The 16285-nt window shown below is 34.8% G+C and overlaps 5 protein-coding genes across 11 annotated transcripts in view; 1 reads left to right on the top strand and 4 right to left on the bottom strand.

Moving 5' to 3' along the window:
• Positions 1–3031: 3031 nt before the first annotated feature.
• LOC148764900 (S-protein homolog 24-like) lies at positions 3032–3433 on the bottom strand. The gene has a single exon (XM_088814296.1). It carries the CDS (start codon positions 3431–3433, stop codon positions 3032–3034), a length of 402 nt encoding a protein of 133 aa, XP_088670422.1.
• A 1205-nt stretch (positions 3434–4638) lies between these two features.
• Positions 4639–10174, bottom strand: POP1 (ribonuclease Ps). Of its 6 annotated transcripts, none has more exons than XR_001173260.2 (12): positions 9975–10168; positions 9182–9625; positions 8621–8717; positions 8370–8477; positions 8082–8297; positions 7719–7834; positions 7197–7628; positions 6943–7051; positions 6329–6867; positions 6053–6226; positions 5683–5949; positions 4639–5078 (listed from the first exon to the last, which is right to left on the bottom strand). XR_001173260.2 is itself a non-coding variant. In XM_012987487.2 (11 exons), the coding sequence occupies exons 2-11, from the start codon at positions 9619–9621 to the stop codon at positions 5751–5753; spliced, it is 2427 nt and encodes an 808-aa protein (XP_012842941.2). In that variant the 5' UTR covers positions 9622–9625; positions 9975–10174; the 3' UTR covers positions 5507–5750. The 6 variants fall into 6 exon arrangements, 2 of the variants coding, with proteins under 2 accessions (XP_012842941.2, XP_012842940.2); XR_001173259.2 differs by having other exon boundaries at positions 4639–5087; positions 9975–10161; XR_016029534.1 differs by having other exon boundaries at positions 4639–5087; positions 6053–6223; positions 9975–10161.
• LOC148764899 (S-protein homolog 24-like) lies at positions 4754–5152 on the bottom strand. Its single transcript, XM_088814292.1, has one exon. It carries the CDS (start codon positions 5150–5152, stop codon positions 4754–4756), a length of 399 nt encoding a protein of 132 aa, XP_088670418.1.
• Positions 10175–10487: 313 nt separating the features above from the next.
• LOC105963114 (phosphoinositide binding protein) lies at positions 10488–14322 on the top strand. Of its 2 annotated transcripts, none has more exons than XM_012987483.2 (3): positions 10488–10745; positions 11134–11299; positions 11515–14322. In XM_012987483.2, exons 1-3 carry the CDS (start codon positions 10632–10634, stop codon positions 14172–14174), a joined length of 2940 nt encoding a protein of 979 aa, XP_012842937.2. In that variant the 5' UTR covers positions 10488–10631; the 3' UTR covers positions 14175–14322. The 2 variants fall into 2 exon arrangements, with proteins under 2 accessions (XP_012842937.2, XP_012842936.2); XM_012987482.2 differs by having other exon boundaries at positions 10498–10745; positions 11509–14322.
• Positions 14323–14440: 118 nt separating this feature from the next.
• LOC105963115 (Calcium-binding EF-hand family protein) overlaps positions 14441–16285 on the bottom strand; it is a 2018-nt gene continuing 173 nt past the window's right edge. Inside the window, exons 1-5 of the mRNA XM_012987484.2 lie at positions 16028–16285; positions 15320–15553; positions 15035–15240; positions 14760–14934; positions 14441–14668 (exon numbers count right to left, since the gene is read on the bottom strand). The exon at positions 16028–16285 is cut by the window's right edge and continues 173 nt beyond it. Of these exons, the coding sequence (XP_012842938.1) occupies positions 14565–14668; positions 14760–14934; positions 15035–15240; positions 15320–15553; positions 16028–16043 (735 nt within the window). The 5' untranslated portion in view covers positions 16044–16285 and the 3' untranslated portion in view covers positions 14441–14564. The remainder of the gene's footprint in view (positions 14669–14759; positions 14935–15034; positions 15241–15319; positions 15554–16027) is intronic.

The raw sequence follows: 16285 nt of genomic DNA, 5'->3' as shown, positions 1-16285 counted from the left end.
CCTTATGGTATGATTTTTCAAGGAATTTTTTTATTACGCGGAATATTCCTCGCTTATTATACCCTGCACACACGACATTTCTTTATGGTACTTTTTAAAGACAAAAATTACCCTCAGGTGAACTTTACGCGAAATCTTTATTCTTTTTAAATAACACTTTCACAAATTTTTATTATTACCATGACCACCCCTGAGGGTAATTTTTTAGTTTAAAAAGTACGATAAAAGAAATGCCACGTCTGCAAGAGTAGACTCCATATTTTTTGGGACATTACATGGAATAAAAAGAATGCCGTAAAAAATCACACCATAATGGGGTCGTGTAAGACAGAAACAAACATTAGGGGGGTTTTGGTAATCATCGATAAGTGGGGGTGTTTTCTGTAATTTAGCCTAAGTTCAGGAGCATTTTCATAATTTATCTTATTAACAATGATTATTGTTCTTTTACGTCTTAACGTTTGCTTATACCCTTATAATATTTTAAATGATTTTAATCTCAGTTTCATAATATAATTAAATATTAATTTTTCTAATATATTTAATATGCGTTTTTTTATGGTTCAACTACCACACATAAGAAATTTGATATAAATGTTCGAGTTTGAATATAATTGTTTTTTCTTTTTATACTAAATAATAGATCATTGCAAAAAAATTGTTGCAAAATCAGAATTTGTGATTAATATTAGTATTAGAGTTAGAATTATAATTAGAATTCTTTGAATTAGTATAGTATTAATACTAGAAATAGGATTCAGATTGTAATTAAGATTAATATAACATTAGGATTATGACTAATATTAGTATTAAAATTATAATTAAGATTATGATTATACTTAGTATGATAATTAGTGACATGCATTAGTATTAGGATTATAATTAGCATTAGGATTGGGATTAGAATTATAACTAATACTAGAATTAGAATTAACATTAACATTAGCATTAGCATTATTAGTATTAAAATTATTAGACTTATCATTAGTGTTGGGAATAGGATTATGATTAGGATTATGATTAGAACTATGATTAGTGTTATGAATAGGATTAGGAGTACGATAGGGATTTGGATAATATTAGAATTACAATTATAATTAGCATTAGCATATCTAGATTAGCATTAGCATCAAAATTAGTATTAGCATTAACATTAACAATATTAAAATATTAGTATTAATAATAGTATTAATAATAGTATTAGTATTAATATTACTATTAGTAATAGTATTAGTATTCGTATTAGTATTAGTATTAGTATTAGTATTAGTATCAATATTAGTATTAGTATTAGTATTAGTATTAGTATTAGTATTAATACTAATATTAGTATTAGTATTAGTATTATTATTAGTATTAGTATTAGTATTAGTATTAGTATTAGTATTAGTATTAGTATTAGTATTAGTATTAGTATTAGTATTAGTATTAGTATTAGTATTAGTATTAGTATTAGTATTAATATTAGTATTAGTACAAATATTAATATTAACATAAGTATAAGTATCCGTATCAATATTAGTATCGGTATCAGTATAAGTATCAGCATCAGTATCAGTACCACAAATGTATCAGTACCAATATCAGTATCACTACGAGTATCAGTATCATTATTAGTATCGGTATCAATATCGGCATCAATATCAGATTAGTATCAGTATCAGTATCAGTATCAATATCGGTATCAGTATCGATATCGGTATCAGTATCAGTATATGTATATGTATCATTAGCATTAAATCATTAGCATTAAAATTAATTTTAGCATTTATATTAATATTATTAATATTATTACTAATAGTATTAGTATCAATATTAGTATTAATATTACTATTAGTATTAGTACTAGTATTAGTATTAATATCAGTATAAGTATTCATATAGTATTAGTATCGATATCAGTACCAGTATGAGTATAAGTATTAGTATCGGTATCAGTATCAGTATCAATATAATCAGTATCGGTATCAGTATCAGTATCAATATATGTATTAGTATCAATATATGTATCAGTATCGGTATTAGTTACACAGTATCAGTATCAATATTAGTATCAATTTCAGCATCAATATCATTATCAATATCAATATTAGTATTAGTATCAGTATTATTAGTATAATATTAGTATTAATATTAGTATTTTTATCAGGATCAATATCAGTATGAGTAACAATATTAGTATGGGTATCAGTATTAGTAATAATATTAGTATTAATATTACTATGAGTATCAATATGACTATCAACATCAATATCAGTATTAACATCAGTATCAGTATCAATATCAATATCAATATCAGTAAGTATAAGTATTAGTATTATTATTAGTATTAGTATTAGTATAATTAGTATTAGTATTAGTATTAGTATTAGTATTTGTATTAGGATTAAAATTAGTATCAGTATCAGTATCACTATCAATATCAGTATCAGTATCACTATTTATATCAATATCAGTAAGTATTAGTATTAGTATTAATATTAATATTAGTATTAGTATTAGTATTAGTATTAGTATTAGTATGAGTATTAGTATTAGTATTAGGATTAGAATTAGTATCAATATGAGTACCCGTATTAGTACGAGTATCAGTATTAGTATTAATATCAATATTAATATCAGCATTACAATTATTATTAGTATCAGTATGAGTACCCGTATCCTTTTTTTGAATTTTTAGGCAGAAAAGTGCAAAAACGAAAAATTTATAAGGAGCAAAGTACATTTTGTCCAATTCATAATTAAAATTGAAGTCATTGGTCAACATTTTCAAATCTGCATGATTCACAACATTACTAACAATTCTTTTTTTTTCTGGCAAAAATATATATTTAAGGCAAATTGCATATCACCCCTATAAATTTCTAATTTTCCCACTTTACCCCCTTAGTGTTTTTTTAAACTGAATGTGCCCCTTCAAATTTTAACACAATGACTTTTTCGGCAATTACAGATTACGCATGTGTGGCAATTTATTTAATTTCACGACCAATCACAAGAAAATATAAATTTAATAAAAACGACAACCACGTCACTGCCACGTGTCATCTAGCTTCTTGAGATCATCGCCGGGGCCGTAGTTAACGTAAAACCCGTCTGACCTGACGTAGTAATTGTACGTATTATGTACCGTCGGCAAATCAGCTTTAAAGACTTCGAAAGCACTCTGCCTCGATCCGCACCAAAAGTGACAAAAATATAGAGTGGTACCGAATATATTAGATCGAAATTTCCAACCGAAATTCTGGCCCGAATAAAGCGTGTGTCCGAAATCGTCGTCTCCAGAAGCACAATGAATATATAGAGGTTTATAATTGTTAGGGAGCTGATTGTAAATATAAACATGATGTTTCCTCAAGTAACTAGGCATGGATTCAGTTGTGTGGACTAAGAGCAATAATAGAACAATTATGGAGAAGAGGGTCTTCATCATTGTGGAAATTTTAATTTGTCGATTTAATTTTGATTTGATTTAATTTGATTTTATTATATAGAAAAAAAATTAATTGTTTTATGAGAAGATTATAATATTTTGGGAGTTTAGTGAATCAGTGAACTGAGTTTACTGCAGTATTGACTCCGAAATTGGAATCTGGCTGAGATTTAAGTGTCGATTTTTTTATTTAGAAATAAATTATATCGAATATAGTAATAGAGCCAAAATATTTGATTCGGTTCGGGTAATTACCACATTAACGAAAATATATATATATATATATATATATATATATATATATATATATATATATATATATATATATATATATATATATATATATATAAGAAGAAAATTTTTGAATTATCACAGAAATATTGACCTTGTTTATTTACTGATCATGGATCAGATTATAAGTTCTGTTTTCTGAAAAGCTAGGTCAAAGATTCATTCTCTACTTAAATCGCCTACATTTATTTGAAAAAAATAACGAAAATCGATTAAAATTTGATGTGGTTATTTCTTACCGGAATAGACTCGAACTGCATCTTTTCAGTCGGTAAAACTGTAACGGGGCAGTATCGAAATTTTGATAAATAAAAAAAATTGGCAAATTTTTATATCGAGTATAGAATCAAAATTCTTGATTCGGTTCTGGTGACGTAATAAATCGTCATATTGAACTGAGTTTTCTGCTAAAAATGCCATAAATAGATTTGGGTTACGGTAGATATTTAGGAGCCGAATATATCGTAGGAGTACAATGATACGATTATATATTGGATATCACGATTCACGATTGGGATGTTGTAAAACGAGCAGGAAAGAAAGACGATTTACCAAAAAAGATAGAGTTGACTGCACAAAAAAACCCTATGTGTAATCTCGAATGGCTGAAAAAGCCCTCATTTTAATAATTTCAGTCGAAGATTTGGAGAGAGGGTGTTTTGAAAATGTTAGGGATTGAATTGAATATTCTAAAAACTTCGTTTTAGGTTATGAAAGTTACGGGATGAATATGTAGTTTTTGAAGATTTTGATTTAAGGGGTATTTTGGTCTTTTAGGGTGAAAAAACACAATCAGGGTCGCACAAACTGAGAGTGTACCACACATCCCTGGCTTTGACTAAATTTCAACTTTTTCAGTAATTGGAGATTACACAGGGGTGATTTTTGCGGCAAAAAGAAAAAAAAAAAGATAATTTGATGAGGGATCATATATGATTAAATTGCTAAAAACACAATTTTATTTCATGTCACAACCAAATATAAGAAAAAAAAAATATTACAATTTAATAATAAAATCGACAACAACCATCATTGCCATGAGTAATCTAGCTTGTGGTAACTGTTGTCCAAACCATAGTTAACGTAAAACCCGTCGTCCCTAGCGACGTAATTGTACGTCTTGTATGTGTCCGCCCACCCAGCATTAAAGACAACGAAGGAAGCAGTTTTCGGCCCGCACGAGAACCGACAAAAATAGAGAGTCGTCTCAAAAGCATTGGATTTAAAATTCCAACTGAAATTCTGGCCCGAAGAAAGTTGGTGAGTTCCGAAATCATCGTCTCTAGACGCACAATGAAGCAACAGAGGCAAAAACTGGGTGGGGAGACCATTGTAAACATGAATATGATGCTTCCTTAGGTAACTGTAAGATTCAGTTCTGTGTACTAAGTACAAGAATATTACAATAATGGAGAAAAGGTTCTTCATTTTTATTTTTTTATTTTTTTATTTTTTTTGGTTTGTTTTTATTTAATTTGATTTATTGGGGACAAGGTTCTTAGCGTTATTATATAGAAGAATTAATAATAAGATTGCACGATTATGGGGATGTTATTTTGCTAATCGGAATGCTGCATTATGGGAATTTATTAATTTTAATGTAATTGTTTGAAAAGATTCACGTTTGACTAAAAGGGTATTTTTGTCTTTTTCACCAAATCAAGAATGGAAATGGTGAACAGTCAAAACCACCAATTATGCATTCATGAGAGTCAATTTCTGCCAAGATTTGGTCCTATTGAGGCCAGTTTAATATAATCTTAAGTCTAATGTAGTAGACGATTCAATAAATTAATACTCGATAAATTAATAACTTCGCTTAAATAATAATTTTTACGGTCTTACTCAGTAAGAACGTACTAAATTATTTCCTCGATAATTTAGCTAAATTAATAAAATTTTGTCAGTCCCGACTGTATTAATTTATAGAGGTTTAACTGTATAATGATTCTTCTTACCGGACAAGGCTCGAACGAGGCTCGTTGTTAATGTAGAAATGTGGGCGTGGGCCCGGTTTGAAAACAGGTCAGATGAACGCGGCATCTTCTTCGTGTTGTTCTAGAACAATGGTGGCAAGAGCAAGTCTATAGGCAGTTGATCTCATGTTTCTAACGAGAACGTATATCTCCTTCTTCCTCCGCTTTAACGGCAACGCCTTCCATTGCTCTCTTCGAAGACTCGATAGTAAACTCGCCTCGCAAAACGCCACCGACGTTGCCTTTTTGCTGCATGTCCGAAATTATAAGTGGTAAAAATCGATTTTTTCGCGAAGAAAAAATATTAAAAAAAAACGATGAATTCAATCAGAAAGTGTTGGTCAACACTTGCCTTCCTCGTACAAAACCAGTTGTAATAAAGCCAATGGGCCACCTGTAGGATTTATCAGTAGCTTCTTCATCCTCGGGTAATTCGAGTTCCCATTTACCAGAAGGTAACTGCTTAAAGTACGATTTCTGTGAAGCTTGAGGTATTTGAAGTCGTTGGTCGTCACTTTCTGAGCTGCTGCGTGATTGATTCACAAACGATTATAATTATTTTTTTTTTCTTTTTTTTTTGGCAATAAATTGAATTCAAGAAAACAATTATGTAATTAAAGGAATATACCTGGCTGTCAACGGCATTACGTCAGCAGCATGGGGTGCACAGACAACTGCTCCTTGTTCGAAAGCACCTTCTTTACAAGCACGAAGAAGTACTCTGACATAGCACAATGTTTCTGCGCACTTCACTTCCGACATAACACTGTTGTCTGGTTCGAGAAATTCTTTGTCCCTCATGAATTTATACAAGCAATTCTTCTGACCGGTTATTTTCGGGAATAAAAGCAAATTTTCGCCACTGATATTTCGCAGGAACTCACTCAGCATGCAAGATGTCCTCGCTATAGCACCCTCGAAAATTCGTTGTTTCTCAATATCAATTTTTTCATTGTCTGTGTGGCTATAAGATTTTCCCGTTTTACTTGATCTTTGTTCTAAAGTAAGGTGCACACAACTCCATGGAGGAGGAATCGGGACTTGTGGTGGCCTTTTAGAAGGAGGAAGAAGGTTTGCTTTGTGGTTTGTTTCATCGGACTCCATTGCCATAAAATTCGAGTATGCGTTGCAATCGGGAAAGTCCGAGGGGAAGTAGGGTAATCCCATCTGCAGAAAGATGAAAATAGTGTAAACGAAAAATCTAAGTAATATTTTAATGTTTAACCTCCGAATTTAATTTACCTCGCTAGCAACCCATTGCTTCTCTCGTAAACCGATAGCATGAGCACCGTTTGACATAAAAGTAATCCAAAATGCTTTAACCCAACTTAGAGGGAGGATGACGGAACACCTGAAGAAATTGTGAAGAAAAGGTACGTGAATATTTGAATGATTTTTTACAGTATCCAATTACGAAAACGGCAAAAATAACAACGTAGCTGCATATATGTTATTCTAAATAAATTATATTTAAGTTCTAGTAAAAAAAAATGTACCTAGTAACTGATTCTTCACCGTCCTCGTGTTTTAACAGTAAAACAGGACAAATTCTAGAGTATTCTCTATCAATAGAAGCATTTTGAGGCCCGGAAATTTTACGACCAAGCCGAATAAATTCATTATGCCGATTATGCTTTTCCATACAGAGAACACTTTCTTCCATAGGAGGTTTCACCGATTTGCTGGCATCCCATAATTCACCGAACTCAAATACACAGTCAGCTTCATGGTTAGGCAATGAAGCAGTTTCCTCTTTGATTTGACCTTCTTCATTACTTAATGCACGAGGGTCTTTTACTACCAGAGAAACAACGGCAGAAGATGAAATCTGATTTCCGTTCTCGAAAACCGACAACTTCACTGATTCGCTAAGATTAGCATTCTCATCGCCCGAACATTTCTTCAGAAGCAGAGAGTTTGCAGAATTACTGCCGTTCCAAATAAAACGGAGAAGCGTCATTATAACACATATTTAGACTGCCAAGAAACTAACTAACATATAGCTTTGAGTATCGAACCTGCTGGCAGGTATCAGTGTCTTCTGCAGCAACTGAAACACTTTTGAGCCCATCAATTCCAATTTTGCTAGCTGGCCCTCACGAGAAATACAACGAGCCAAAGAACCCGTGCCTGTCTGAAATAAAAACTTGTTAGCCACATACAATTAATATCTACCGAGAAATCTTTTCTTGATGTTTCTTTCCACCCCCTACTTTCTTACGAAAAATTAAAATACTTAGTTCAGTAGAGAGCACTAGGAAGCTTGATCCCATAAATTTAAGACTAAAACGTATTATCAAATTTTTAACCCTACAGAACATCACAAAAACAGTTGACAAGAATATGATCCACAACTTCGTTCGACTGAATCAAGCGTATACCTGTCCTTGACATGCAGAATCTAAAGCATCGTATGCTTCTTGAAAAGCAGCAGCATGTATCCACACCCACAGCTGGCGCGTGATTGGACCACCATCGTTGTTCTTTTCTCCATCGCAAACGTCTTTGCTGTGCCCTTCCACATTAGTAGGGGCTCGTTGCCACAAGTAGGTCACCGGAGCAATAGGTGGGAGAGACGGTTTTCCAGAACGATGAAGCTGCCAAAAAACAATAAGTAATTAAAATTGTTCGCAAAAATACGACAATCTTAAAAGTGAAAGTTCATCCACCATGGCTGTTCCAAAGATGACTCCAGCAAGAATATCACGCGAGGTTTCTTCACGGCTTGCCGATGGAGACGGCACCAAGACAGAACTTAGAACCGACATTAAGGTGTCCTGGAAATAAATACAACAAGTTCAAAGAACGTAACGTATCGAGACCAAACACATGCCAAGCGGTCCACTGTCATAAAATCTGTGCGACTATTTATTACACATAATCTGAATTAAAAACAAGGAAACGGAATTCGAGACGCTACCTCTGGACCCTCCAACTGCACCAAGCCATAGTAGCTTGCGTCGTGCACAAGTACTCCCTGCTTTAATTTTTTCAAGAGAGCCCTTGAACCTCTTCCTCTGCATCACACGAATTACAGATATGTTACCTTACTTAGAAAGTCGAGACGTAATTTCTCATTACCTATGCAGAAGAGCATTAGAAACATAAACATATCTACCGTCTTCATATATATATATATATATATATATATATATATATATATATATATATATATATATATATATATATATATATATATATATATATATATATATACAGTTAAACCTCTATAAATTAATACAGTCGGGACTAGGGAAATTCTATTAATTTAGCGAAATATTAAATTATCGAGTTAATATTTTAGCACGTTCTCACCAAGTTGGGATCGGAAGAATTTATTATTTAAGCGAGTTTATTAATTTATCGAGGTTCTACTGTAATTAATTCAGCAATGGAACCAGAGATTGCATTACGCGCAAAAAGAGATTTCAAGTGCAAATGATTATTCGACAAAGTAAACAAAACAAAACGAAACAATTACCTGCCATGAAGACCTAGAGGAACGTAGAAACCCCATATCTTTTTCATTGTGAACCGCTTGGCATGCCATACATGTGTTCTCAGTCTCTTGGTCCCATCCCCCGAAGTACTAAATCCATTCGGCAGGTTCTTCTTAAGTTCAATATTCCTTCGAACACGACGAGATATTTTCTTTTCGCCTTTCGACACAGAGTCATCAGTACCACCAATTTTCCCCACTTCAATTCTCCTCCTTTTAAACTTCTTTTTCGCAACTCGATTGTCGTGTCCAGTTGTTCGCCTTCTCTTGTTCCTTTGGGACCGAAAATTGTTATCCAAACGATCGGAAACGACAGAGTGGAGGCTCTCGAGCTCAGAAGCTCTAGACTCTACAAATCTCCACACGTTAAGCTCGTGCGGCGCAGCTAACGAGACTCCAGATTTGCTCCCATTAGTAACCATATCACTGTTTTTTCACCAGATAATTAATTCTTAACTGTCAACTGTAGTCAATTACTACTTACTACTCATAAGCACTTTGCCTGAAGGAGGAAAACAGAGATGGGGAACAATTATTCAGTCAAAATTGCTGATTTTATTCAGAATGTAAAGCAAGTGAAAGAGGCGAGAACTTTTAGGGCTAGATAATAGGATTCTTACAATTTAGATAATTTTGATTTTTGATAATTCCTTAATACATAAATCCTTCACAATCACAACTCAGCTCTACAAACAGTGAATTATGTAACCATCTTTATAAACAAGAGAAGACACTTAACTTTCGGCAAACAGGTATATATTTTGTCATGGTTTACCTGATTCAAATGTTCCGAGTAGCAACACGTGGTTCGCCGGCGGAGTATCAGGGTGAATTGAACGTGAGCGGCGGCGACGGACTGCTCCCTTAATTTTGTATGTGATTTACTCAGGTGGCGCCGACGTGGCGGCGTAGGTCACACAAAACACCACAACGACGTCGTATAGCAATATAAATTTTAGGATGAGAGAGAAGAACTTAATCCAATTTTCCCAATTAAAATAAAAGAAAAAAGGGGGGAAAGTTATAGTTTTCACCCCTCAGGTTTACACTAATTCGATATTTGATCCCTCATGTTCATAAAAAAAATACATTTGATCCCTCAATTTATCGTTACTCCATCAGTTAAGGTGGTGATGGTCACAACCTTGATTCCGTTATTTTTAACGGAAAATTGACGAAAATGACTAAAAGTATTGCATTTTTAAAATATAAGGGACCAAATGTGTAATAGTTACAAACTTGAGGGATGAAATTTGTATTTGTTCCGAAAACAATTTACTCTTATGAAAAAGCCAACCGAGACGACGTCGTCGTGGGAACTGAGTCAGCACCCTCTTTCTTCAACCCTTTTCTCTCTCTCTCTCTCTCTGTATTCAATCTTTTGATGATTTTCTGAAGCTCAAAAACCAAAGGAAAAGTGAAAAGAGAGAAGATGCTGGAGAAAATTGGGTTGCCGGAGAAACCATCGCTGAAGGGGAATGCTTGGGTGGTTGACGCCTCACATTGCCAAACATGTTCCTCACAGTTCACCTTCATCAATCGCAAGGTCAGCCGTCAATTTTTTCACAGACCCCCTTTTCTTCTCCTTCTTTAATTTAATCAATTGCTTTCAGATCTCGATTCTTCATCGTGTTAATTGACGAACCGATTTCATATATTGGATTATGATGTATTGATGTGATATAAAATATTCATGAATTATTTCATCTTTCTTCGATCGCGCGTTGGAGTTTTCCGTGATTTGAACTGTTTGAACTTCATGAGTTGGAAATTGGAATAATAATTTATGGAAGTTGACGATTCAGAGGCCTGCTGTATTGGATTGAAGGATTCCGTTTTAGATTCGTTTTGCAGATTGTTAAAGTTTTCTTTTACTGTGTTTCTATCGGAATCTTCTCATTGTTGACTTTCGGATGTTCGAAATGGATTACCAGCACCATTGCCGCAGGTGTGGGGGAATATTCTGCGGCAAGTGTACGCAGCAGAGGATGGTGTTGCGTGGACAAGGCGACTCGCCTGTGCGTATTTGCGATCCCTGCAAAAAGTTGGAAGAGGCTGCGAAATTCGAGCGATATGGAAATAAAACTAGAGCTGCAAAAGGTACCTTCAAAATATCATGTTTCCGAATTCTAATATTGGTTTCTCCTCTAGATTCTTTAAATGCTCGCTTACGTTTTAGTTTTTTTCTTAAGAGTCCGTTTTATTGCAATGTTGATAAAGAAATTTGGTCTCACTTATCGAAACGTAATTTTCTTGAATTGATTCTGAAATTAACTAACTAAAGTGCTTATTCGATATTGTTAAATTAGCTGCAGGTGGCTCCAAATATGGTTCAGCGAGAGGAGACGAACTTCTAAACCAAATTCTCGGTAACGATGGGAAAAACAACATTACACAGAACAACAGTGCATCATCTTCCAACATTCTAGAAGTACTCGAAGGTGGATATATAGATAGAAACCTCTCTCTCGATCAAAACACTGATGTTTTAACAGATGTAGGATCTGCTACACCTGAAGACTTGCGTCAACAATCTATCGCAGAAAAGGCTCGACATAGAACTTTAAAAGCCGAAGGAAAACCCGAAGAGGCATTGAAAGCCTTTAAGAGGGGGAAAGAGCTCGAGAGACAGGCCGCAGCTTTGGAGATATCTTTAAGAAAAAATCGAAAGAAGGCCTTATCATTCGCTGACAACACAGAGGATATTCTTCAAAAAATCAAAGATGATTCGAAACCATCTCCTGATAATAAAAATAAACTCCCGAAAAAAAAGATAAAAGAAACCAACGATCTTTCTTCTGATCTCAAAGAATTGGGATGGTCGGATTTAGATATCCGTGCTGCTGAAAAAAAGCCAGCAGCATCTGTGGAGGGTGAGCTCTCTTCCCTTTTGAGGGAAGTATCTCAAAAGCCGAATAAAGAGAAGCGAATTGGCAGCAGTGAAAAGTCTTCTCAGGTTATCGGTCATAAGAAAAAAGCTCTTGAACTGAAACGTGCAGGGAATCTTCTAGAAGCCAAGGAGGAATTGAAGAGGGCGAAAATTCTCGAAAAGAAAATCGAGGAAGAGGAGCTTCTAGGCGAGAGTGACGAATCTGATGACGAACTTTCGTCACTAATACGCGATATGGATGGTGATGACAAAGAAGGCGATCTTTTGGCGAGATATGATAAACAGAATCTTGATATTGATTTCAGTCAGTTTGGTGGGATTGCGGATAATATTCCTGTAGATGGTAATTTTGAAGTGACGGATGATGATATGAATGATCCGGAAATAGCTTCTGCTTTGCAATCTTTCGGGTGGGACGAAGATACCCCTGATCCCGAGATTGCATCTTCTGATAAGGAATCAACTGTAACTGAGATTCGGTCTTTGAAAATAGAAGCTTTGAATCAGAAAAGAGCAGGCAATACTGTAGAGGCGATGTCACTTCTAAGGAAGGCTAAATTACTAGAAAAGGAACTCGAGAATTCTGACTCGATGAATACGGGGCCTGATATTATTGTGAAAGAAGTTGCAAGTCCAGGTCCTAAATTGGCTCCAAAGAGTAAACTGGTGATCCAAAGGGAGCTTATTGCCTTGAAAAAGAAGGCTTTGACTCTTAGAAGAGAAGGTAAAGTGGATGAATCGGATGAAGAATTGAAAAAGGCGAAGGCTTTGGAAGAGCAGCTTGAAGATATGAATAAAGCTGCGGCACCTGTCATACAGCCAAGTGTTGATATAAATGCTACTCTTGGTATTGTAAATGAAGACGACGAAGAAGTGACGGATCAAGATTTGGGGGACCCGGCTTATGCTTCTCTTTTGAAGAACTTGGGCTGGGACGAGGAAGAAAGTGTGACAACTTCAAAAGAAAATAACGGGCCTCCGAAATATACCAAAGATTCTCCTATTACACAATCTGTTGGTAATGTCGAAGAACCAGTGAAGTCTAGAAAAAGTAAGAGCGAAATTCAGAGGGAACTGTTGCAATTGAAACGAAAAGCTCTTACACTCAGACGCCAAGGAGAGGGCGATGAAGCTGATGAAGTGTTGAATATGGCGAAATTATTGGAGGCACAGTTGGAGGAATTTGAAAAGCCGAGCCAAACGGAATATTCACTGGAAAATAACGAAAAGAATTCACCCATTGATGCTATACAAAATACTGAATCTTCTTTTCTTGAAGTGAATCCACAAGTCAAAGACAGTGTTACACTTGAAAAACCCATTACACTTGAAAAACCGGAAGAGAAGCCGTATATTCAAGAATTGCACTCTTCACCGGAAAATTCTATTTCGCTGCAAAAAGAGATCATGGCCCACAAGAGGAAGGCACTTGCATTCAAAAGAGAAGGAAAACTAGCAGAAGCTAAGGAAGAGCTTCGTCAGGCGAAGCTATTGGAGAAGAGCGTGGAGAACAGCAACGCCGTGCCTCAGAGTGATGACATCATCGCTCCTGTCATCAACAAAGACGCACCTGCCATCGACAAAGACGGCAGTCCTAGTGCGGCGCCACCCAAACAGCTGTCGGGCCGTGATAGGTTCAAGATACAGCAAGAGTCGCTTGCTCACAAGCGGAAATCACTCAAGCTGAGAAGGGAAGGCAAAACTGCAGAAGCTGATGCCGAGTATGAATTGGCTAAGGCTTTGGAATTGCAGTTGCAGGATTTGGATGCACCGGATTCTGGTGAACCGGCTGGTGATGTTAGCGTCGAGGATTTTCTTGATCCTCAGCTCTTGTTTGCTTTGCGGTCGGTTGGATTGGAAGATGATCGAACTAATAAATCATCTCAGCTGGTTGTAGAAAAGCCGGAGTTGACTAAAGTCAACGCGGATCCTGATTTGGAAAGGGAGCAGCTGGTGGAGCAAATTAGGGCGGAGAAAGTCAAGGCGTTGAGTTTGAAACGTTCTGGTAAGCCAGCTGAGGCATTGGATGCTTTAAAACGAGCCAAACTTTTCGAAAAGAAACTGCAAACCCTAACTTCGATATGAAGTGTTTGGGAATTCATATTTGAGATTTTGAAAATGCTACTAAATTTGGAAATATTTCGACATAATTGTTTGGCCCATTATTCTGAAAACGACATGTATGTGTGTGTGAACTTTTTTCGAGATTGTAAATAAATGGTTTTTTGAATTTCGATTTTTCGTTCTTGAGAATCGATTTTATTGTAAACCACGACCGTGTGGTATTCTGTACATAATATACTTGCATACTTTTTATTACTGCACATTAATAGCATACAAAAGACCACATATACAATAAGAATTACACACTTTATTGAGAAATAACCAAACAAAGATACATACAAATTAACACTACAATCATAATATTAAATATGTATTATTAGTTTCAAATTATTTCAGATAGTTCGTTTATTTTTAAATACCTTCGTCTTCGTCACAATCGACACCGACCCAACTGATAAACGAGAAGAGAAATTCTTTGAAGCTAACTTTTCCATTCTTATCCCAGTCCATTTCTTCTGCATAAGCAACAATTTTTCACTGTTAAAGCATCAAATTAGATGTCAAAGAAAATAATAAATATGAGAAGAAAAAAAAAGGGCTAATAACTAAATCGAGTTCGTGTGATATGCGAAGGGGATTTCTCCTTAGGAGAAGCCTCGTTCAATGCCTTGACCACGTCTTTACGGTTCAACTTTCCGTCACCGGTTTTATCGAGAAATAAAAACACTTCGACTATTGTATTGAACGTTGCTTCGATTTTCGGTGAACACATCTTTAGTGTCTGCAACAAAAATTGAATAAAAAATTGAATTAAATAACTTCAAACGAAAAGAATTGGTGAGGTAAGAAAAAAAAAACGAGAAGGTGTCACTGCATATTACTGCATGAGACGAGCTAGTAGAGGAATCCGTAAGGAGATAATTGAGACAGAGAAGAACTATGAACTCTTTGAATTGTATCCCTTCATTTTCATCCATGTCACAGTAGAGAAAAAGATCGTCGATTTCATCGTCTTTTACACTGAACTCTAACGCGTGTAAGCATTTCTTGAGCTCGTCGTTGTCAATAGTACCGTTTGAATCCTCATCTACATTAAGAAGGCAAAAAACGAGACTAGTTATCGAAGAATCGAAGAAAAAATTAAATAAATATGCACGATTGCTTACCATATTTCTCGAATACTTGTCTGATTTCTTTCAGTCCGTCTCTGAACTGAGGGAATTTCATGATTATGCTATCGATTGATTTGAAATTGATGTGGTGCGCCGAAGTGCTTTTCTTGATCTCCATCATTTTTCGTTCGAGCTTCGTGTCTAGTCTTTTGTAAGTATTTGGCAATAACACATGACAGCAAATTATATCTTGCGCTTTGTCGTACAACGATTTCAGCACTGATGTGCCTTCAAAAAATATCACGGAAATCGTGTCAAAAATCATAAAAATGCAAAATTCTATTACAACCCAGTGAAATTACACAAAGTGTAAAAAAATACACACATCCATGTGGGTATATGTGTGTGTGTGTGGATAAATGATGGATCTTTACAACATCTGCCCAGAAAACAGTGGAATTTTTGGATCAAAGGATTGCTAAATATGAATTTATTTTTACATTATTTTAGTAAATCAAGATTCTATAAACCCTAAACACAAATCACAATAAGCAGTACATGATCAATTTCACTGCAAATTATAATATTCATAAATAATCTAAAAATAAATAAAAATCAGTTCTTTGTAATAAAGGGTTACAGAGGAAACATTAAAATCAACAATCAATAATATATATTGATCAATAAATTGAAATCTCTGATAATATAAAGCTGAAACACACAGCACCAAAATAAATAAATAAATAAAACCAAAGAACTTACCTTGTGAATCTTTCATGGTTTTGGAAGTAAACACAGAGCCCAGAAGGGGAAAAAAAAAACAGAGAGGAATTAGTATATAACTAAATGTGTAATTAAATAAATATAATTTAGAGCGAATAATAACTAGGGTTACTTAGCAGAAAAAAGTAAAGTAGAAATCGTAAAGAATATGCTGCAGCTGTACTGTATGTAATGCTTATGATGAGTATGAAAAATTCTCTCTCTTTCTCTCTCTAGTTTGTTTCTCTCTCTTGAGTG

Source organism: Erythranthe guttata, chromosome 14 (genome assembly GCF_056151865.1).
Source record: "Erythranthe guttata isolate IM_541 chromosome 14, IM_541, whole genome shotgun sequence".
In the NCBI taxonomy this organism is placed as follows: domain Eukaryota; kingdom Viridiplantae; phylum Streptophyta; class Magnoliopsida; order Lamiales; family Phrymaceae; genus Erythranthe; species Erythranthe guttata.
Note: the sequence above shows the minus strand (reverse complement) of the source record. Positions and strands in the feature narration are given on the sequence as shown.

Excerpts from the sequence above, each read along its gene's own strand:
- LOC105963114 (XM_012987482.2), top strand. The coding sequence starts at position 10,632 with ATGCTGGAGAAAATTGGGTTGCCGGAGAAACCATCGCTGAAGGGGAAT. Across the intron at positions 10,746-11,133 it reads TCACCTTCATCAATCGCAAG|CACCATTGCCGCAGGTGTGG; the intron begins GTCAGCCGTCAA and ends ATGGATTACCAG. Across the intron at positions 11,300-11,508 it reads TAAAACTAGAGCTGCAAAAG|CTGCAGGTGGCTCCAAATAT; the intron begins GTACCTTCAAAA and ends TTGTTAAATTAG.
- LOC148764900 (XM_088814296.1), bottom strand. The coding sequence starts at position 3,433 with ATGATGAAGACCCTCTTCTCCATAATTGTTCTATTATTGCTCTTAGTC.
- LOC148764899 (XM_088814292.1), bottom strand. The coding sequence starts at position 5,152 with ATGAAGAACCTTTTCTCCATTATTGTAATATTCTTGTACTTAGTACAC.
- POP1 (XM_012987486.2), bottom strand. The coding sequence starts at position 9,621 with ATGGTTACTAATGGGAGCAAATCTGGAGTCTCGTTAGCTGCGCCGCAC. Across the intron at positions 6,868-6,942 it reads AGCAATGGGTTGCTAGCGAG|ATGGGATTACCCTACTTCCC; the intron begins GTAAATTAAATT and ends ATCTTTCTGCAG. Across the intron at positions 6,227-6,328 it reads GTAATGCCGTTGACAGCCAG|CAGCTCAGAAAGTGACGACC; the intron begins GTATATTCCTTT and ends TCAATCACGCAG.